Here is a 23,620-nt window from a genome sequence, read left to right on the forward strand (position 1 = left end):
AAGGCCACTTTAGCCTAGGGTTGCAAAGGGGCGGAAAGTTTCCGGTAAATTTCCAGCAATTTTCCGGAAACTTTCCATGGGAAGTTTGGCTCGGGAATTTTGGGAATTTTGAAAAAATAAATAAATACGCAAATTAAACGCTGAGCAATAAAAACATCATTCAAAACTCTATTTAAAGATGTATGGAATGCAGCACACGCTGCACGTTGCATTTCAACCCTCCACTGTGCATTCTTCCATCACATACACAGATAACTCCCAGCATCCTTCACTCTACAGCAGGGCTATTGAGGCCTGCTGTAGTGTGCAGGACTAGTCAGGTAAGTTTCCATGATATTACTGGGGAAAATATATTATCATGCTGATTGAGGATTGTTCATCTGTTCATCTAGCCTATTTCCATTCATTTATCCATCAATTGTAAAATATGTTTACAGACGATTCCAATTGTTTGGCTAACTATTTATATCTCTGGCATTGCATTAGCGTTTTTTTACAAACTTTTTTCTCATCTTATTCTAAAGAACAATTCCACGTGCACTATCTCATGTGCGGAGACATTTCACCCCATCCAATGTAGAAGGAAAGGCTGTGTACATTTGCAAATACTGTGCAAAGACCTATGTTAAGAATGACACAACGATGCAGAAGCATATAGTTAAGTGCCCAAAGTGTCCGCAGGGCTCAAATCAGCCTATGACAAAACAAAATATTTATATTTAAGTCTGTATATGACAAGGTAAATACAGTTAGTATAAATTACCCACAACATTTCCAGTTTATTCCCGTTAATTCCCGTATATTCCCGTTTATTCCCGTTAATTCCCATTGAAAGTTTCCAACTTTGAATATTCCCGGAATTTTGCAACCCTAGTACCCCAGTTTCAACTTGATGAATAGTTTTATAGACATAAGGGTGAGAAGGTGATGACATGTTTATTTCTGTGTAATTTAGATAAACAGGGCAACAAGGTTTATGGAGGACAAGTGCAGGAAAATCACAACGATATAAAATAGATGACTCCACATGTCCTGTTCTAACGTTCACATTAAACACACATCCCAGAATCACTGAATTGAAGCACGTGTCAAAGCTTTGCTCACTTCAGATAAACTGTAAAACATTTTTAAATCACTGTGAGACCTTAGTTTGAAGTCATTATAGATTTATTGAGCAGTCTTGCACTTTACAAAATGTCAGGGTCTCATTCTGAAAGTGTGAGAGGGGATTTATAACAGCTTTTAGTTTCGCTGTATGAAAACCACACTGGGCAGATTTACAAGGTTTTTTTCTCAACAGTGGAGAGATGATTAAACATTCCATGCATCTTTCTTTACGTTTTTAAATATTAGCATTTTCCTGTCGTATCATCGCAGCCTCGGACACTTCGCTTTAACTAATGGCTACACTGCCCCCTCAAGGTTTTCGGTGGTACTGATCTGTTTCATCCGTTTCCGTATCTAAAGCATAAATGAGCCTGTAGATGTGTTAAAAACATTTATTACAAGTACTGAACTTCCGCAGTGATGCTCAACTAACTCTTTGCACATTCCGCCTTTTTGTTTGTTTCGATAACAGGGAAATTGTTTGATAGTTTGATTGAATAAACAATCTGCCCATTGCAGCGTCACAGACCAAGTTGCAGTAGAAACACCTCAGACGTGTGCAGCACCTTGTGGAAGTATTAGTTGAACCCACAAAGGGGAGAGGGGGGGGGGCTCTCTGGGTTCAGTTAGGCTGCTGCAGCAGGACATGACAGAGGCTGGACTCCTCGGAGCTCCAGAGCCTTGTTGAAGTGCACGTCCATGGTTTTAGAGGCCTTGGTGATCTTCAGGTTCCTCATGCAGCCTCTGAAGGACGTGCTGGACGAGAGAGCTGCCTGTCGAACTCCGTCTGGAAGAAAGAGGAACAAAACACTGACGTCTCTGTATGTGGTAATGTACAAATCCTCTCCCCTGTAAAATGTTTGAATGTTTTGATATGGGAGATATGTCAAGAATTTCATGTTTCAAGTGTGTTAAGAAGGAAGTCGTACCAGGATATCCTCCCACGTAGATGGGGTCGTTGGTGTCGCAGCTGTTGGAGCGCACGTTGGGACTCTCCGCCTGGCTCTGCTTCCCGTCGACCACCAGCTCCACCCGGTGGCGAATCTTGTTGGCGGTGACGGCGTGCCACTGGCCGTCGCAGAAGCCGTCTCCCTCTGGCGTGTGCTCCGCTGTGATCCGCCCTGCCCCGTTGTCCAAGTGGAGGAGGAGCTACGGCAAAGTGAAGGAGGAGCACGGAAACGGTGGAAAAACAAAGATATGCACGAGTGAGACATCTTAGAGAGTTAGATGAGAAGATCAATTCAACTTTCGTATACCTTTCACACATAACTTGACAACTTTAAAACTTGATTAGACCTGTAAACAAATCAGTCAAACTGCTCTTATCACTGTAATATATTATAAAAAGGATTACTATTACCTTTCCCTGGACGATCTCTAGTCCAAGTCCATCGTTGCCCTGGTTACTGACGGCCAACAGCACCCCATTGGTTCTGCTGGTTCTAAACTCCAACGCTATGGACACATCCAGACCCACTCGGTAGGAGGAGACTGGATAAAAGAGAGATGGAGGGATTATATTCATCTTTTTGAAGAATATGTAACTTCAATCATGTGACTTGTCTCCTGTGATCTCACCTGCTTTCAGGAAGCCGGTGCCTTCAAAGTAAGTGCCCGTCTCTGTGGCAACAAAGCACCTTCCCACCATTTGACTGGAAGTGGGTGTGGCCATGTCCAGTTTGAAGTCCTCGATGGCTCCCTCAGTGCGACCTGGAGGAGACGAGGGTCAAGATCCTATTATACAACTGAGATTAAAATCCCTTTTGATCCGTGACATGTAGAATAAAGAACCTTTACCTGTAGCAGGAGCCTTCAGGGGCACAGCACCTCCAACCATCTTCAGGTTACGGATGCACCCATTGATACTGTAGACAATCTAGGACAAGAGAGGGAGGTTTAAACATTTAAAACCAGAATCACATGAAGGAAGCATCACTGTAAAAACATGTGGATACTGATGTCACACGTGCAGGAAATAGAAAATACCAAAAGAAAATACAAATTCCGGTGATGAAATTCAAAAATGTGTTGATTGTGCGTGTGTGTGTTTCTCTTACTGGTCCGATCCTCTTGGTGGTGTAGTTCTGAGGTAATCCACCAACATACAGGAGCCCCACCACGTCCAGCAGGTCGGCCTGGAGACAAAAGAACATGTGTTCATGCTACTTAAAAAAATAAATCCTTTAAAAACTTTCTATGTTGAGTATTTTATAGTTTTCATTGTGCGAGTTCATGCAGACAGAATAAAAAGTACTCAGATATTCAGATATACAGCTGAACGTACCTTCTTAGGACTGGTCATCTGTTTACTGTATCGTCCATCGACAATGAGAAGACCTCTCTGCTTGTTACGACTCACACGGATCTGAGAAGAGAAGAAGAGTCAGAAAGAGCAGCACCACAGAACGTAGTTGTAAGCTATTAACTATTATCATATGGTGGCTAAAAGCTAAATTAATAAACGACTGACTACTGCATTTTTCAGTGTTTTTCTTTATGTTCTAATCTACTGTGTATCTGTTGTTTTTGGTGACGAGCTGCTGCCTACAACTGCTCTTACAGGAATAAAATAAAAGTGAACTCTGACGAAGACGAGATGAACTCTGGCGTCCGAGTGTTGAATTTTAAATTGACTTTAATTACCTTGTGCCAGTTCCCGTCATTGATGGAGAAGGGAACGCAGCCGGATATGTTCCCGTGACCGAGATCGTAACCCAGACAAACTTGTCCATTCTTGATCTGCAGGACGAGAGAATCACAATCGACAGTTCTTCTTAGTTTAATAGTTATAGGCTCTGTGAAGGAAAGACTAAATACTTTAAGGCATACAAATGAGGAACGTAAACAAGGCAGTTTCTCTCAGTAACGATATCAAATCAAGTATTAAATGGATGTGATTCGACCTCAATAAACGGAGGTTCAGTGGTAATCTTTATAATAACAGAACACTGGTGGATACCTGTATGGTAACGAAGTCGGCGTGGTTGATTCTCGCCATGTACAGAACGAGGCCTGACTCCTCCTTCGTCCTCAGCTCAAACTCTAAAATAAGCCTGACACACACACACACACACACACACACACACACACACACACACACACACACACACACACACACACACACACACATAGATCAATGAACAGTGCAAATACACAAGTAAAACACTTTTTATAGACAAGATAATTCCATATATTATACATTATATTTTTTAGTTTCTATTTAACATTTTTGATATTCTATTTTATTCTTTTTTATTCTATTTAATACTATTTCTATTTTATTTTTTGGGGTTGAAATTACTGAGCATTGCTTAAAGAGAGCCTGTGACCCAAGTATTTCATTGACAGTGACTGCTTCATGTTATCTCTGTGCATTTGACAATAAAAAATCTTGAATCTTGAATCTTGATTACTAGCAGAGGAGATGGTGATAAAACTGATAAAACTGATAAAACTGCTCAGAGAGAATATCTAGTAAATAAATGTTTGATCAGCACAACACTCAAAATCCTTCTGATCTCTTTCAGCTCATCGTGAGACTTTGAGAGCATCTATATGGAATTTCTTTCTTTCTTACTTTCTTTCCATCACAAGTTAACGGAACACACAAGTTGCGTAGAGTTGTTGTGTAGTTGTCGGGTCCAGTCAACAACATGTCGACCATTTCAACACATTCTTACTTATTCAGTGAAAATTGCATCCCTGGATTTGAACCTGCCATAGGCCCGTGTGGGGAGAAGTGTTATCCTGTCCGGACTATCACTCATTCACTTCTGTTTCCCTTTAATTATTTAGGACTACGCTCAGTGGTGTGAGTCTGAGGGAAAAGCCTAACAAGCTACACACAGACACACACAAACACACAAGGGTCGGAATGTGCAATGTTGAGTGTATTATAACTGACAGGCTCATAAGCTGCATCTATAGTGTTACGTTTACTTCCCTCGAAAAATTACATTTCCTCTCACTCTTTATTTACTTTTTATTCCACTTGCTTACTTCTAGTTACTTTACAGATTGAGATTTACATAAAAAATATGTAATATGATACAGAAAAACTACAGAATTCCATTTCCAGCAGATTTTTTGATGGGGCGGGTCATGACCCAAAGAAGAATCTATTATCTGGGAGTGGATCCATATAAATGTGCAGATTTTCACATTTCCTTATGGTGAGATAGGACTTTATCCTTGATCTCTCTGAGCTCCCTTGCATTTGAGAAACTTTAATAGTTAAACACTTTAAGGTGCATTTGCCATTCGTTGTATTTTTACTTTTTTGCCATTTATCTTTATATTTCAGTTTTGACACTTTAATCTGTGGCCGTCTGCCTTATATGACTTGTATCGGTGTGTCTATCACCTTTAAATAACCAGAAATCTCTGCACAAACACATCAGCGTAAATCAACAGCCGTGACTCATTCTGAATGCTTACCTCTCTCGGACTTTGGCGTCGTCGAAGGTGAAGCTCATGTGGCTTTTCCTGCTGAGTCCGAACTGATAGGCCTTCTCCAGCGCCGCCGGGACCACCGCCGACGCACACGAGTCCTGAGGAGTGGACAGAACGTGTCAGTGGCGTTGACAGGGTTTCACCGCTCTGCTCCTGTTGTTGTGTCAACAGGAACCGGAACACACGTCAATCAAACTAATGGGGTCCCTGTGGTCATCGAGTTGTCCTTAAAGAAACTCAGCAATAAGTAATGAAGAATTTACAACGATAAGTTCATGAAGAAGATTCAATTTATGCACCTAAGTAAATATCGTTCATTTTAAAATAAACCTATGATATATAGAAAATAAAACACTTGAGCTGTGTGATGAAGTCAAACCTCAGGTGGTGGATATCGTGTTTATTTCACGTGCAGCATATGGCTTATTCAAAATCTCTTTGATTGTGATCGCCATCAAACCCTCCCACGTTTTTAATCCTCATGAATCCCATCATTTCATTTTTGTCTACGGTTTGATTCCCGTTTGATTTTCACTTTCAGCAGAATAAACAAGTAAAGTAGTAGTTTCACGGTGCAGTTCCACCAGTGACCACAAGGTGTAAGTGTTGTAATGCGTCTCGTCTCTCCTCCATCTCTTCTTCTCTTCACATTTTTTGTCACGTTTCTCCTTCTGTCCTCCCATCTGCTCTTCCTTTTCCTTTCCACCTCTTTATTCTCATTTACAGTTTCATTCCCTCTCATCTTCTGCTCTTTCTTTTTTCTCATCCTCTTCTCTTCTCTTTAATATGAACTCCTCTTCTCTGTTGATTCTTCCAACAACTCTTCCTTCATCATCTTTCTGCTCTATCCCTTCTTCACATCTTCCTTTCTACTTCCATCAGTTCAAGTTTTCTGTACTGCACTCCCTCTTCTCTTCTCATCCTCTATCTATCATTTTTCCTCTACACTGGTCTTCTCATCTTCTCCCTTTTTCCATCAGTCCTACTTGTCGTCACTTGTTTTATTTCTGCCTGATCATCTCTTTCCGATTCCTTTCCTCTCATTCTCTCCTCTCTCTCCCCTTTCCTGTCTCCTCTTGCTGCCTCCTTCTTTCTCCCCACTTCAGTTTTCTGTCTTTCATGTTTTCACTCCACTCTTCTCCACTTCTCAAATGATGTCCTCTTCTCCAATTCCATCCACATTTGTCCCTTGTTTTCTCTCCTGCCTCTTCTCCTCTTCTTCCTCTGACCTTTTCCACTTTGCTGCATCTCCTGTCCTCCTGTTCTATGCTCCCTTCACCTTCCTATTTTATTACTTGCTTACTCTTCTTCACAGCCGCTCCTCCGTTTTGGTTCTTTGCTCTAGGTCCCATCCCCTCCAGGTGAAGGAAGAGGAGACACTGCTTCTTTTCACCTCTTTTCCCATAACTCCTTTCCTCTGTTTCTACACAACCCCTTGTTCTTTCCCTCTTGTTCCCATCTCTCTCCAGTCTCGGACTTCCTTTCTGAATCTACAGTATCAGTTGGACCAAGCCGCTCTGCTGTTCCTCCAGAGTGAGTGTGAGACAAAGTTAGAGAAGGAGAGGATCTCTCTGTGTGTGTCTTAATCTGCTCTCTCCTCTTGTTCTCTTTCAAGTGAAGACATTCCCGACACCGTGACCTTGCTTTGTTGCCGCTGACACTCACCTCTTATCGTGCTCCGTCCTCATATCTGCTTCTTCTCCTCCTCAACCTCCCTCTTTTTCTCTCTCCCCCTCTTTCTCTGTCTCTCCCCCGTCTAACAAAAGGGCCGACGTCACTCGCTCAGGACCCTTCTCCTCGAGTCTCCTTTAATTCTTCTCCCACTTCCTCTCCTCCGTCTTTCCATTAAGCCGACAAAAGGCAAGTGGCGCTCTGTGCAGAGAGATTCTCCCCTCGCCCTCCATGGCTGCACCTTTTCTCTGGGGCCCTTCTCCGTCTTCCAGCCTCTTTCATCCGCCTCTTCCTCTCTCCCTTTCCTCTCATCCCCCCCGAGTATTTCCATTAAGCTAACAATAGGAGAACCGACTTCCATTCAGGGCGGCTGGTCTTTGGTTGGAGGTCACACCAATACAATCTGAAGTCATTTAGTAGGGATTTCTATATGTGTGTGTGAGTATAGGTGAAAGCCAGTGTGTGTGTGTGTGTGTGAGTGTGTGTGTGTGTGTGTGTGTGTGTGTGTGTGTGTGTGTGTGTGTGTGTCGTTGGAGTTGCCCATGCTCAGCTTATCATATGTCATCTTTCAGACTCTATTTTCCTCTGACAGTAACTTACTTTTGCCATAAATACGTTGCTTCTCAGCTCATTTTAAGACCTTGAGCGTAATCACATCACTTAATTGTGTTTCGCACTTCGGTTTTGATTTGAAACTACAAAAGCTTACCGGCACATCACCTGTATCAAGATCCAGAAGAGGCAAGTTACAGCTTAAAGGGCAAAGTCTCTAATTTTTTTATCATAAGCACTTGAAAAAGATGTAGCTATGAATTAGGTCAGCGGCCGACCGCCCTGTGAAAACACTTCAACATGACGAGCAGGCTTCTCCTTTGTCATAAAAACTCATAAAAGAATCTCTTGTGCAACTGCAACTTGAAAAATGGGCCAAATTTCAGTTTTAATATCTTTTAGCTCTTTTTATATTATTGTTTTGGTTATAGCTCTCACCGGTGGCACCAAACAGCAGGCAGACGATATTAGCTCGTCGCTAACTGGTGAGTGCAGCATTTAGTAGCTTATGCACAGGAGTTAGCGCAGATAAGAACAATACAATAGCAGGTGGGTAAATAAGGCGGCCGGAACATTGTTGCTCAGTATTTGATGGATTGTGTTGTGTTTGTAGCTGAGGTGACAGTGGTTGATTGCTCAGGATATGATTTACCCATACTTGAATATGGCTGTATTCAACTGTGTCTGTGTGTGCGTGTGTTTGTGAGCGTGTGTGTGTGTGAGAGTGTGTGTTTGTGTGTGTACCAAGTCGGCGCCGGGGTCCTGTTTAGTGGGCGGGGCTGTAGCGGCAGCAGCTGTGGCAGCAGGCAGAGCAGGGGGCGTGGCCTCCTGGAAGGCAGCAGTCAGGTAGTAGGAAAGGGGAGTGGATTAGTGGCGGACACACACACACACACACACACACACACACACACACACACACACACACACACACACAGAATGGCGATAGTTTTGTTTTACACAAGCACACGTCAGCTACAGGCAGGCAATGATGCTGAGAAGCTGAAAAGTTCAAAGATAGTGAAGGAGGTCGTTTCTCACACCTGAGAGTCTGGACCAAGGTCTGCACCAATAAGGTTTATGTCTTTGTTACATTGTTTACATCTGATCTGTAATTACATCCGTCTCAACTGCTTGCAATTGGTCAATTGAAAGTTTTTTTCGAAACTTTAAACTAACCGAACCATGGTTCAGTTTGATCTGGACTGTGGGAGAAGCCCACGCTGAGTCTGTTCCTCTTCCCATGCACATCCCATCCATGTGTGCAGAGCTGTGTTACATAATGAGGCAGCACAACTCTTTCAAAGATAGAATTAAAAGTTTACGACAGCAGTGGTTCCCAGAGGCCGTGGGGGTGTGCTGAGTCCCTGGTGCCACAGGATTTATGTTTATTTTTTACTGTATATTTCTAAGCATGTTTTTGATCAGATAAAAATACATTTTATGTAACATTAACAACCATTTCATTATAACTGAAGATCAAATTAAACTGGACTTTAGAAACTTATATATGATAAAGATGACAGATAACAGATGTTAGAGTTAATTGTAATGCAACCCACTTTTTCAGCGCTCGAATAACAGTTTGCAGAGGTTTCATGGGAATAAAAATATATATTTAGGGATGCTGTTTGAAATTATTTGGGCAACACTGCCCTAAAATTGTAAGAATAGCATTTGGGAAAAAGAGTTTTATAACAGTAAAGAGTAGCCGAACATGACATGAATCTTTAATTTCAAAGTTACTAGTTAGAGTTTGAATTGTATAACAGCGGTTTAGATTATCATCAGATTAACATAGTGTTGTGCTAAAGTCAGATAAAGATCTGCTTTATACAAATATGTCAGATCTTTAGTCTCAATAATGTAAAAACTGTGACGTCGTTGGAGTTTCGTCACAATCCTCCTAAATACTGTTTTGAAAATATCTTAAATCTATCTATAATGTCTGGTGAGACATTTGCTTCCACACTATAAATTGCTGTGGCTTTAATATAGAGCTATTTTCACTAAAGGCCTAAAAGAGGGTGACTTATAAAAGGAAGTCAGCGAGTGTGTGAGGGTTTGAAATATGCAGCCTGCCTTCACTTTCAGTTAAAATGTAGATGGCGGCCGAGGAACTATGACTTTTCCCAGCCCGGGCTCTATATCATAAGGCGAATGAACTTGCAGCCCATAAAGCAACAGAGCCCAGAGTTATAGCTGAGCTGCCGACGCTCTGTGCTTTGTGATCAATGTCCTTTAACAGGCGCAGTTTAGCAGGTAACCGGCTGACTGATAACCTATGACTGCCGTAAGACCGGCGATACGTTCAATCTGTGAGATATACCTCGCCTATCCCAATAAGTGTGAAATGAACGACTCGCCGCCTGCCAGCCTCTTTGCATAGTGTCTCCACGTTAGCCCAGAGTGTTTTGGCACCTGCGAGGCCATAAAGCATTAAACGGCACGCACAGTTAGCCTGGCGCGGCGCGGCGGCTCCGCACTGTACGACAAGCTGCCAGAGGTGGAGTTTAGTAGCTCAAGGCTAAAGGGACTATAAAGAAAAGTTAATGGGCTGTTCAACGGCCGCGTGATGAAACGCTATGCTAACACGCCGAGGCCACGGCTGCATTTCATCACAGAGAAACAGGAGTGTGTTTGTCTGCAAGTGTGATGAAGAGGAGGAAGAGGGGATGAAAAAATATGCTGCAGAAGGACATGTGTGCACGCCTGTTTTACTGTGCCTGATGTAGATGTGGTTAAAACAAGGTGATGATCATTATATTACTGTCTCTAAAGACCCTCAATCTATAAAACATCATTTTAACAATTAAACCAATGACAACAAAGGGTTAGTGGCCTAAGTGCTTGGTTTGTATCCACTCACAGCAGGGGGCCCTGGAGCGGGTGTAGCAGGTTCAGAGGTCAGCGGAGGACCGAGTGGCGCCGTCACCTCCTCCTTCTCCTCCTCCTTCTCCTCCTCGGGCTCCTCCTCACCCGGCAGGAGAGGCGGAGGTGGGGGGGCGAGGTTGGGGCACTGGCCGATCTCCGCGTTCACAAAGGACACGGGCAGGGAGAAGTCCGACAGACTGGAAGGTGGAGACATTGGTTTGAGATTAAAAGATGTTTGACGGACACTGACGGCAGCAGAAACATTGACTCAGATTCCAGCAGCAATAAAACGGCAGGAAAGCTAAATAATAAATAAATTGGAGAGAGGCGGTGGACTAGTGGCAGAAACTTGGACTATGGGCAGAAAAGTTCTCTGGTTCGTCTCTGGTTCGACTCCACGGAGAAACAACAAAAAGACGAACCTGGATTGATCTGTCCAAAAATCCAAGAGGATTCTCCCTACCCTGTCTAGTGCCCCTGAGCAAGGCACCTTACTCCCCTAACATCTGCTCCCTGGGTTAAAAGCAGAGGTTAAATTTCCCCTTGCATGAGTGTGTGTGTGGATGTCTGTGCATGTGTGTGGGATAAATAAAATGTAAATCTATCTTAATAAAGAAACTGCTATTTCAGGGATGTGATTATTTACTTTCTTGCCAAAAGTTTGCTGAGAAGATAAATTCTTATCTCGTGTTTGTGGTTTAAAGATGAGTTAATGGAAAAACACTAGAAATGAGTTACTATTTGTTTTTGTACATATGTTATTAAGCCTGATGAGGTCCTGGCAGATGCTTATAATATAATAAATGTTTATACAGTAAAGACATAAAGTTTTTTAGAGGAATGCAAACATTTTCATTCCCACCCGCTGATGCTGTGGCCCCTCAAACATTTGTTAAGATTTTATATAAAGATGAGAGAAATAAACACGACAACATACAATACAAATAAGGTTCACTCCCATGGAATGCACACACAACTGTACCAGAGCCCAGTGACGGGTGTGTATTAAGAAGAAGTTACAGTTATGGCGTGCCGGGGTGACAGAGGTGAAACGTGGTGAGCGATAACAAACAGACACAAACATAAACACACAGACAGAGGAGATGAGTGTAATATGAGTTATGAGAATGTTTATGATGTGAGACGGCTCCATTACTGCTGTGGAGACACTGGCTTTATGATCATCATCATCGAACACATCATCAGGACCTCCTGCAGTCGTTAACTACGCTTCCACTCAGCAGCAGCGGACGAGGTCAGAATTAGGCCACTGCCAGAAATAACACTGCAGACAGATCATCAGACAGGGAAGCTACAGCCTGGCCTGTGCGAGCGCTGCTACAGGAAGTGGAAGGGGAATATTTGGGAGTTTATTCTAAAGGAAATTAGAGTTAAGGAAACTGGAGCTGAGAGAATATCCTGAACAGACAAGATCATTGTTTCATCTTGTGACGTAAGAACCGTTTTACTCTGGTGATAAACTCAAAAACAATCAATCTGGTTATTTCAAATTCTTCTTTGATGTGATCAGATCACAGCACTGAACATCACAGGTCTGGAAGGATGTGTTTTTATTTTTTACCACAAAATGCGGCAGGTTATTGCTGAGAAGCTAGAATATATTCGTTGAGCCATAAAAATACATGATGAGTGTAAAAGCATGCAGAGAAGAGGCATGAATATTTATTATAACATAAATGAGGGGTTTTATGACCTGCTGTTTTATTTTGTAAAATGTAAAAGCTCTGCCTTTACTAAACTGCATCTTCTTTAAAGTAAATTAATCAGTTGATCAATTATGTTTATAAATGTGAGGCACAGAGGGAGCGAATTTTTTTTAAAGAAAACCTTTCATTGCCGTATTTAATCTGGTTTAAATTAACATTTTCTTTTATGTTATCTTTCTTAATTTTGATTTGTCTTGTTTTGTTCCTTTGTATTTTGCAAAGCACTTTGTAACCCTGTTTAAATAAGTGCTAAAGAAATAAAGTTTTATTTTGATTATATATAATAAAGCCTGGTGAAATCTTAAAAGACATCTGGCTGTATTTGTATATTTGTACATACATAGCGTTGATCATGAGGTTCCATATACATCCCTGGAACGGGACGTTGGCTCTGTTGGACGTCTGCTCCACTTCTGCAGGAATCCCCCCGAGGAAGATCTGCTGCAGGCTGACCGGCTGGTCGTTGGGAAGCGTCGCCTCCCTCTTCGCCTCCTCGTCAACCTGAACCGCAAAGGACCTGACAAGGAAAACACACATGTTGAATCTCCATAGCTTGAGATGACATTACTCTAACTTATGTTCACTTTAACGTACAGTGAAGAAATAGGTCACACAAACACCGACCTGCCAGCCAGCCTCTCTATGCGCAGTGAGTGCTCCTTCCCATCATTCAGTGCTCCTTGCTCGGGTCGTCGGATGACACGACGCGGACTGTGGCTGCCGGTGAACACCAGCACCTCCAGAGAGCCTTTGTTCAGCATGACGGAGAGGTAGGGCTGCAGGAGACAGAGGTGAAGTTCATTAGAGGCAGATTTTCTCAAAGGTTCAACAGTGGAAGTCGTCATGAAGAAGAGTGAGGTGAAATATCTGTGTCACCTCTCAGGGAAAAGTAGCCAACTTACATATATATAATATTACCGTTCATTATACTTGTAATTGTCTTGTGTGGAAATCAAACGTCCATAATAAGTTTCATTAGGTCCTTTACCGTAAGACCTTGAATAGATGCGCATTCATTTTCAAAGTGCGACTTGAGTGACAGGATTTTCACAAACGACGGAACCCACGACCAAAGTAGATTAAAGCAGTTGCACAGAGACAAACATAACGACTGTACAGACACAGACAGCAGAAGAATGTGTCGGACTAAATGTCAAGATAATGTCAAAAGATAAAAACACAATAGCATGTAGGTCACATCACAAAGCTCTGTCTGCTTAAAGCTCAATCCAGACCAGATTTGTATGTCTGATTGAATTCCTGACCTGGGAGTAGTTTGACATTTTCCTCCTCAAATCTTTCAGCTGTTTTCAAAGTGGATAAAACTCAAAACATCAACAACCAGGCGGCATCGCAGTTGAGAGAAGCTGCTACCGGCATCGTCATTCAAAATTATACAAATATAACAAACATTTTCTAGCATCAAAACAGAAAATTAACCCCGATCCCATTTAATTAAGATGTTTGCTTGTTCAATAGAATCATATTGTTTTGCTTAAAGGGACTCTTACCTTTGTTGCATTTGAGAATTACAGCACATTCAAATCATCCCGCCTTCCTCCAATGCCCCACCCCCTCGTTCCCATCCGCGGTGTTTTTTTGAAGAAACTTTATTTACAAGCAGACTTACAAGCTACTGCCTCCGCGCACGCACGTGAGTTTTTGTTTACCAAAGCAATGGATTCGGTAAGTTATATACATTTACATTCACATGCCTTGATGACGCGGGCCCGAATGCGCCACAAGAAGCAGACGGAAAACCTGCATGTCCATGCAGCAAACAGACAGGTCTGTCGGCAAATAAGGTCCTTCGGTCCGAAGAATTTTATTGGTTGAAGTTTTCACTAAATATTATGAGAGTGAAATAATTGTTTGTTTTTACTCCTGGTGGGTCTGTCTTGCATTTTAGAGTGTCATTACCTTATTAATACCAATTTAACCTTATCCAAAAAAAGTGTAAAAATGCAACAAAGGTAAGAGTCCCTTTAACTTAACACGATTTGTTCAACATTTGTCAGGAGGAGGAAAACAGACACGATGTGAAGGGAGGAGAAAAAGACAAAGAGGAGAAACTGTGGAGTAAAAAGTAGAGAAAAGGGAAAAGGAGGAGATGAGCGAGGGAATATAGAGAGAAACTGGGGGGAAATGAGAGAGGCAGCGAGAGAGGTAAGGATAACAAGAGATGAGAGGAGCGGAGAGGAGAGGATAATAGGGGGGAGAGATGAGAGGGCAGGGAGCAAAGCAGAGAGACAGAGATGGGGAGAGGGCGGCAGAGGGAGACAGACAGAGAGGTGCTGGAGAGCAGTGGTGCAGGGTCAGGCTAATTTGAATTTTAATTCACTGTGTGCCAGAGGGCGAAGTGGGAGACAATTTACCACCTGAAAATGGAATTTCAATTTGAGGTCGGGGACAAATTGAACTGAGATGTAGCTACAACATGCCTCTCGCTCTGCCGTCTCTCGCACACACACACACACACACACACACACACACACACACACACACACACACACACACACACACACACACACACACACACACCCACACACAGATACAGAGGCACACGCACACATAGGCTGCAGACACGTGTCGCACATACAGAGGCGCACAATCACGCATGAACTCACACGTACCTTTATATACTGAAGGAAAAGATGCACAGAGACACACACGAATAAGCAGCAGAGTGCAGAGCTAACAGGCATGAAAACACACATTTACATGGACTCACACATGTTCAGGGGGAAAATCATCATGTGCAACATTCACACCAAACACACAGAGACACACACATCCAGACACACACCTCTGCTACCTTCAAAGAGCACTAAAAGCAAAACTGGAGGTTGGTTTCATGAACAGATACACTGTTACGAGCGTTCTTCATTCTAACAGGATTTCATAATAACAATAAGTCAATCAACAAAAATAATGTCTACCTGTAATAATCTGCATAAATTGTGAATTGTGAACATTCTGTTGGTGATAATTGTAATTTTTTTGCTTCATTTTTCTGAGGATATGGAAACTTTATTTCACGGTCAGATCTTCTTAAGTCTTGATATTTTATGTGATGTGAATTTCTACATAAAATCTGTTCTTTCCTCCCTTGTCTTTCCTTTTCTTCTTCTCCTTCTTCCTAATAGCTTTTATTCCATTATTCTGCTCCAAGTTTCTTTCTCTCTTTCTCCTTGTCTTTTTATCTGTGTCCTCTGTGTTCATTCTCTCCATTCTGTCTACTATCATACTCTCCCCATCTTTGCATTATTCTCCTCTCCTCTCCTCTCCTCTATCCTCACATCACTTCTCTCCACAGCTCAGCTCTTTCTTCTCTATCCTTCCTTTCACCTCTAAATCTCCCTTCTTCATCCCTCCATCCTTTGTCTTCTGTCTCCGTCTCTCTGTCCCTCTCTAAAACATCCATTAGTCAGGGCCAAGTTGAGTTGATGGTGTTTTTAACCTCGCTTAACCTTTCTGCACATGCAAGTGCACACATACACACACACATACACACGCACACACACACACACACACACACACACACATACACACACACACACACCCTGCCTGCCACACACACACCCTGCCTGCCAGCATAGTTAGCAAAAATAGATTTATGCGCCCAACAACCAGTGATGATGGATAAGCTAGAGGTAACCTCTGTCCTTTCTCTCTCCCTCACACATACACACATACACACTTACATAAACACACACACATTTTGCATTCATGTGAGCAACACTTAGCTACACATTCACTACACAACTGCACATACGTTAACACCCTAATCTGCACGCACACAAATGTGCCTTTTCCATATGAATGTGTGTGCAAACACAACATTTATACAATGAACACGTGGTGTTTCCAGTACAGATAAAATGAAACAATTATTTATTAGTGATCAGTTCACAGACTTTGTGTGTCTGTGCGTGTGTTTGTGTGTAGGTAAGATTATCTTTAGCCCTAAGAAAATCTAATCAGTGTGACTGCCAGCGAACTTACATCCCATTAATATGCACTCACGGAAAATTCAAGAAAAGGTGCTGGTGTGTGTGTGTGTGTGTGTGTGTGTGTGTGTGTGTATTATTGCGTGTGGTCTGGATAATCCATTTAGTCCAGATGCCAACAAATGCAAATCTCATTAATATGCACTCATGAAAGTGTGGTTGACTCAGGAGAAGAGGGCAGAGAGCTCACCTCTCCCGACTGCCGGCGACGCCTCTTGGATCCAAGCACGTTGGACTTCCTGTTCTGTGGAGGAGAGATTAAGACGAGGATGAATGGATTACAACTTATTTCGAAGTTTCATTAGTTTCCCAATCACTTCTTAGAAACTCACAGATGTGTAACAGATATCTGTACATTCAACTGAGATTGAGTTAATGCGTTTTCACAGGAGCCAAATTGAAACTGTCAGATGGACGATAGTTTGAACAACTATAAAATGAATTGCTCTAATTCATTTTTTAGGAAATTCCCATTCACTGTCAAGGTTGCTGCAATTAAACTTCATAAAGTGAAAGAAACTTTTATTTAAATTTTAAGTGAGAACCTCTCGAACTTGTTTCATCTCCTCGCACGATTAATTTAAATCTTAATTGTGTAAACTAAGTAATACAAAAAGTGTAGCTTAGACTAGGAGTCTTCCAATTAGTACAGGGTTCATAATAATTTCATAACGCAGAATATGCTTAGGTTTAAATTAAGCATTTTATATTTTCCCCATATTTTGTTTAGTCATATTCTGACCCTGAGAATTCTAAGAGTTTTGATTCACAGCTTGAATGAACAGATGAATCCGGACCTGCAGGCCGAGGGGAGAGGCTCCGCCCACTGCCAGCAGGATGGTGCCGGTGTCGGCCAGCGTGCTGAACGACAGGCTGATCTCCGTGCCGACCGCCAGCGACAGGCCGCCCAGCTCCACGTAGCCCGGCTTGGAGAAGCTGACTGTGTACAGGTTCTGTGAGACAGAGATTCAACAGCTGCAGTTTCACACAAACACATTTAAACCTGAAAAAGTAAAAATGCATTGAATCAAAGTTACAAATTCCCCCGTGAGAATTTTAGTCAAGTCAAGGTTTCACTCATAAAAGAGACAACTATTAGAAGAATGCTGTTGGACAAAAAATTGCTAAACACACTCACAGACACACACACATTACAGAGTGTTTGCAAAAGGAGGAGAATAGACAGATACGAGAGAAATTGAGAGACCTTCACTTGAGACTCTCAACCTTGGGCTCTTTATAAACCTGCACACAGCCTTCATGCAGTCTGTGAGCATGACTGCATATTTGTGTGTATGAATGGTGCGAGTGTGTGGAAATCACGCTGAATGACTTCCCGGGGCTTTGAAAAAAACACGAATCAAGTGTGCACGTGTTTGCGTTAAATTAGAGGAAAACATTCATGATTGATGCCAAAATAAAAAGCCCATTGTGGAGGTGTGTGTGTGTGTCGCCTCAGCAAATTGAAATGAAAAGGATGAATAGTGAATTAAGGCATCATCAATATTAAAAGAACTATGCAGCGATGTGGCATTTTTAACACAAAGGTTCAAATCTGTGCAAAGTGGCGCATGTGTCTTTGCCTCTTTCACACCGACGCACTTTTCTATTTCCTGTCCAGCATCAACAATGAGTCTCGTAATTATCACTCGGTCCCTTTTACTTCTCTTAGTGAAAATAAACGTTCTACATGTGGTTTCGATCAACTTACTAAAATATAAACTTCTGATATTAAACATTAAATGCATTCATACAGCGCTGCAGTTACAACACAGAGAGGAATTACTTACCTCTACGTTACATCCTTTAGTGACCCCGGTGTAATCTGAGCTGCTGAGGAGGCTGTAAGGAGTTCTGGAGACTTCAATCTCCCGGAGACATCCTGCGTAACGCTTCAGAGTGATCTCCGACCTATAAAGAGGTTCACATGATTTCAGTATTGAGTATCTATGGATAAAGATACTGGGGTTAAGTCAGTGGACTTTCTTGTCTCTTAGCCGAGCGGCTTCATTTAAAAAAATGTTGAATTACAGCAGCAGTGAAGCTATTGCATCATGTATCCAGAAGCAGAGTGAATGGAATAATCTGAATATGGTGTTTATCCATATTGCATATCAGTCCAAATCAACACATTTAGATTTGTTATAAGAATCAACCTTTAATCAGATTTATCTTGATGTGATGTTAATGTCAGGCTTTGTTCAGGCGGAATCACACTGAACATGATATCAGCCCTGGATTGTGAATTAGAGGCACGTTTTTGTAGCTTAGCGAAACTGCAGAGCTACAAAAACTCACTCACATCCACACGTAAAACACAATTTAAGTGGGATTATGGCAACGACGCCGGTAAAGCAGAGTCGTAACTGTGAGAAACTGCTTCTTAGTGTTTCTGGGCAAGAAAACTTCAAATTCAGATTAATAACAGCAAAGAGAGAAAGAGCTTCCAGCCGCTGTGTGGAGAAGCAGGAGGCTTCAGGGGGCACGACACAGACACACACTTTCACTCTGGGCTACGCAGCAGCATCATCAGCACAGACAGGCCTCATGCAGAGGGAAATCATCACTGTGTGTCTATGAGATGTGTTTATTCATTTATTTACCTGGCTGTCATGCTGTTAAGACAAAACAAGATATCAAAGCATTAACACACTTTCCTTTGGTCAACAAAAAAAATGCTTGATTTTATAGCAATTCATTGTTTTTACTATCTACAAAAACTAAAGATCCTGCAGATAATTTAATGCAAAACAATTTATACAATCACAGAACTGTTATGACCTTTTTTAAAATGGATCCTTCTGCATGAAAGTGTCCAAATGGTGAGAATAGTGAATTATGTTCGTGTACCTATAGTTTCCGAGAGTCGGCAGACCTCCGAAATAGATTTTCTGATGTTCCTTCAAGTTCAGACCAGTGGCCGAACCCGGAGATGTGACCAGTATCTTCTCCTCAGCGCTGCTGTTGATGTCCACCACAGTCACCGTGGCTGTGGAAACAGGTAAAGAGACAGAATGAGGAACAGAACAATCAGAGGAATCTCTTCTATCATCACAGCTTCTGTATCCGATCGCTTATCTGCTGTTTGCAGTGACGTACCTTGTTTCTTGTTCCTGGACATGGTGAGGGATTTCCAGCTTCCATCGTTGTGGCGGCTGGCTGATAGGGCACTGCCGACCCCTGAGCCCAGGTCAAAGTTCACCTTCACTTTGCCCTCTGAGAGCTCCAGGGACATGAAGTCCTTCTGTACAGAACCAGAGGAAATGGGCTGTCAAGCACCGATATTGTGTAGCCGAGAAAAACATGAAATATGAAACCTGAACACGACACAACACAAAACACTGATGCTCTCGCAGGTAAGAATAATGTTTTGTTCACACCTTCGTTACAGCAGAGAAAAGTTTTTTTAATCTTTTCTCCGTAACTTTGTAAGGTTGTCAGTTGATGGATTAATGATTTTATCCAAAGAGAGGTGACCTCAACGTTCACGGCAAAGTCTTCACTTCTCCGCTTTTCTAATCCTGACTTCTCTTAAAGCGACTAACCTTGCGAGTTCCACACCCTTTTTCTTAGTTTTCCCACGTACCATATCTTCCGTGGCCAGATACATGAGCAGAGCTTCAGAGGTGAAAGTGCGGAACTTGAAGGTGACGGAGGAAACGTTGGGGTTCCACCTGGTGGGTCGTCCCACGGCGGCGTAGCCCTCGCCATCCAGCTGCACGATCCCCTCCCCATCCGAGCGCTGGGGGCTGGTGGAACAGAGACACGTTTCAAACTTCACACAAAATGTAAAGACACAAAGATGATGAAGATGTAGCCTCTTAAACATTAACAGAATAGGAATTAAGTTTGATTTCTAGGGCTGGGCAAGTTAACTCGTTTTAATCGAGTTAACTCAAGTGATGAGTTAACTCGATTGTTTATCCGCCAATTATTTTCTTTTTTCCTGTTCCGCAGCAGTCAGCAACAGACTTTCACAAAATAAAAGCCTGACTTTCACAATAAAACAATAAATAATCAAACCTGAGTTAATGCGAGATAAAATAATTAATCGAGTTAACTCATCACTTGAGTTAACTCGATTAAAACAAGTTAACTTGCCCAGCCCTATTGATTTCATAAGCTTATAACACCAAGCTATATGTCCATTTGATTTTGAGGATGCATACTAACAGCACTAACAAGGTAAAGAATAGTATATTACAAACTTATGAAAAGTAATAGAACCATGTGAATAATAAGTTGGTGCACCTGACAGAGCATCCTTTACAGTCTCCCTGTCGGTCTCTGTAGTTCCACAGTCCGATGGGTTTTCCATCCAGGAAGGCCTCCCCCATGCAGCCTGTGAATGTTGACGTTCTCACTGCATCTGCTCTCTGGGGGGAAAAAATATAATAATGAGACAAAAAAAAAAGACAGACGGATTCAAGATGTACACAGAGACACGGAGACGGACGGATACCTTGACGGTGCCGAGTATTCCTCCCACGAACAGGTAGGCGTTCTGGTCGACGTCCAGGATGGTGTAGGCCGTGGGCGAGTTGGCGCTCGCCGGCGTGGGCATCATCCCAGCCATGGAGCCTTCCAGAGGAAACACTGATATGGTTCCATTCAGCCCATTACTGAGGAGAAGGAGGAGGAGAGAGTGGGTTTTGATGTTATTTCGTCTGCGATTTCTGCATTTCCTGGAAAGACATTCACACCGACCCGCGAAGTTAGAGGCGCTTGGAATCCGTTTTAATGAACTCTCCGCGATGATGAATGATAGAAACACAACGTGGAACCATTTTGTGTAGCGGCGCAAACCTCTCGAGCTGTGCAACGAGATTAATCTCCCACCTAGGAGTTTGTTTTCAAAGCAAAAGCAAGGGAACCGCATTTCGGGTTCCGTTTCTGCAGGGGAACATTTTCAAGACTGATAGCCTGTGTGATCCCAACGGAAAACACCACTGGGAAATCTCCGGGATGGAAATGCGTGCTGCGGGTGGGGCGTCTGCTGGCTGTGAATGGGTCTTGTGCTGGATGGTCTATAAAGCTCCATGTCAGCTTTCAGGGAGAGAAAGTGGAAGTGTTGGATCACACTGTATCTGTGTAATGATGTGCCACGGGCTGACAAGGCTGCACACTCTAGATTTCCCATGTGAAGCCACATGTTTCCTTCTGCAATATGGATGAAATGGATATGGATGACGGCCTGTGGTTTCTGGGTTTGTTTGCTTTTGCTGTTACAATTGGCTCATCGGGTCGTAGTGAGAAAAACAAAACATTTATGGTTTATTATATATTTTTCATATCGGCCTGTCAGTGCCACGACGTGATTGAAGATGCTCCCTGACCTCAAGGATACAAAATCCTGCATCAACTCCAGAGGAATCTTGATTTTTTTGTTTAAATACATCAGGGATCAAATGTCTTAGACCACGTTTGCATGCTGACACTGCTGTATTTAAATATCTTATGGGTTAATTGTTTAATTATTTTGATTTCATCTTTCTCTTTCTTTCACAGAATCAAACTACATGCAACAAAATCAACTATACACATTCAGTACAGCCACATGCTTTGTGAGTATTGAATGTGTATATTTGTATGTGCATATTTCATATTGAACATCAAATAGGCCCTAGAATGGAAGTACTATATATATTTGCATTTACCAGTAACTGTGTATTTCTGAATATGATGTAAGTGCTGAGTTCATGTGTTCATCATCACACTATGTTTCTCCACACAGCACATTTGAATCAATGCATGTATATGAGTCACAAAGAACGTGCAGGTGCATGTGCTGTGTATGTATGAGTGTGCACACTTCTCACCGAGACGCCTCTATCCTGTGCCAGTTCCCGTCGTGGATGGTGTGATGGGGATACTCCACCCTCCCAACACCTGAACCCACGTCCCAAAGGAAACTCACCTTCCCCTTACGCATCTCCAAGGCCAAGAAATCCACCTGAGGCCAACAGGAGGAGAAAAACCAGAGTGAAAATCTGTTTCTTTGAAATCTGAACATGTCCTGCTCTATATTTTCTGTTCAGCACGTCAACAGACAAGTAAACAACCTGAGTCCAACAGGAGAGAGGCGGAGAGATAAAGATGCAGTGGGAGAGTCGGTGAGTTATATAAATTCAGATTCTCTGTGTCCACAAGGCAGATTGTTTCTAGTTAGATATGTAAGTAAGGCAATGGATTTTCCTCACAGGGACACATGAGGTTACTGCTTTCTAATGAAACTGCAGAAAGAGCAGGTTTCAATTCATCAATAAATGCAGATTATAGATCAGAACTAATGAATGAGTGAGATCATCAGATTCACCTCTGGCCACACAGTGAACCTCAAACTTCGAGGAAAGAACTAGAAATGATTTTGAAAACAGGATTCTGCTAAAAAGAGAATTTAAACTACATTTTGCAGAAAGGAGTTTTTTTGACCAGATGATAAGATTAGATCCTCATTCTGTATCGAATTCTCTATTTATGTCAAATTCAAACCGGCTGAGTAAACCGAGATTTAAACTGAGTTCCACTTCCACAACTACCTGTTTTCCTCTCGTTCTACGATACAAGGCTTTACAGAGAAGAACTGTTTGCAGGGAAAGAGGAAACCCACTTACACAAGTTCTGCTACAACAACCTTGAAAAGTGTTTCTCGAAACTTAAGTGTCCAAAATTTCCATTTACTACAGACCACAGAGAAGCTTATTGAGTGGGCATCACGGTGGGAGTAGGGAACAGTGGAGCGATTTCACACCCGGCTCTGATCTATTCTGAGGGTACAAAGGCGGAAGTTTTCTCCATCTGTCTCTGGAAGTGGGTTTTCACAGAATCCTGCTGTATTTTGATTAATGATCTTATTATTTATGTATGAGCCAAAAAGAAATTAATAAGACGATTCCGAGCATATGCTCTCATCTCGCTGACGTCTCTGAAGAACGCACTCGCGCAGCATTATTATTATTCATATAGCATTATGCACAATTAGAGATTATTAGGGAGTCACATTTGAAGACGCAAATGACACACACACACACACACTCACACACACACAAACAGGTATACACACTTATCGCTGCAGTATCTCCGGGGTAATGGTGATTATTCATGAGCAGAGATCACAGGGCAACATCGTTTTTATCCAACTGGCATTACACACTGTTAATGACATGTTAGATGTGCACACACACACACACACACACACACACACACACACACACACACACACACACACAC

At 42.3% G+C, this 23,620-nt stretch overlaps 1 protein-coding gene across 1 annotated transcript in view; it reads right to left on the reverse strand.

Moving 5' to 3' along the window:
• Nucleotides 1-1,733: 1,733 nt before the first annotated feature.
• lama2 (laminin, alpha 2) overlaps nt 1,734-23,620 on the reverse strand; it is a 140,323-nt gene continuing 118,436 nt past the window's right edge. Inside the window, exons 52-75 of the mRNA XM_061092002.1 lie at nt 22,210-22,343; nt 20,853-21,012; nt 20,642-20,766; nt 19,977-20,139; nt 19,490-19,634; nt 19,241-19,379; nt 18,994-19,005; nt 18,181-18,301; nt 17,188-17,343; nt 16,581-16,634; nt 13,005-13,156; nt 12,721-12,897; nt 10,649-10,850; nt 8,527-8,610; nt 5,545-5,657; nt 4,067-4,160; nt 3,751-3,846; nt 3,392-3,472; nt 3,165-3,242; nt 2,905-2,983; nt 2,686-2,817; nt 2,468-2,598; nt 2,037-2,256; nt 1,734-1,894 (exon numbers count right to left, since the gene is read on the reverse strand). Of these exons, the coding sequence (XP_060947985.1) occupies nt 1,734-1,894; nt 2,037-2,256; nt 2,468-2,598; nt 2,686-2,817; nt 2,905-2,983; nt 3,165-3,242; nt 3,392-3,472; nt 3,751-3,846; nt 4,067-4,160; nt 5,545-5,657; nt 8,527-8,610; nt 10,649-10,850; nt 12,721-12,897; nt 13,005-13,156; nt 16,581-16,634; nt 17,188-17,343; nt 18,181-18,301; nt 18,994-19,005; nt 19,241-19,379; nt 19,490-19,634; nt 19,977-20,139; nt 20,642-20,766; nt 20,853-21,012; nt 22,210-22,343 (3,009 nt within the window). The remainder of the gene's footprint in view (nt 1,895-2,036; nt 2,257-2,467; nt 2,599-2,685; nt 2,818-2,904; nt 2,984-3,164; nt 3,243-3,391; nt 3,473-3,750; nt 3,847-4,066; nt 4,161-5,544; nt 5,658-8,526; nt 8,611-10,648; nt 10,851-12,720; nt 12,898-13,004; nt 13,157-16,580; nt 16,635-17,187; nt 17,344-18,180; nt 18,302-18,993; nt 19,006-19,240; nt 19,380-19,489; nt 19,635-19,976; nt 20,140-20,641; nt 20,767-20,852; nt 21,013-22,209; nt 22,344-23,620) is intronic.

Source organism: Limanda limanda, chromosome 18, assembly GCF_963576545.1.
Source record: "Limanda limanda chromosome 18, fLimLim1.1, whole genome shotgun sequence".
NCBI classification, from domain to species: Eukaryota; Metazoa; Chordata; class Actinopteri; order Pleuronectiformes; family Pleuronectidae; genus Limanda; species Limanda limanda.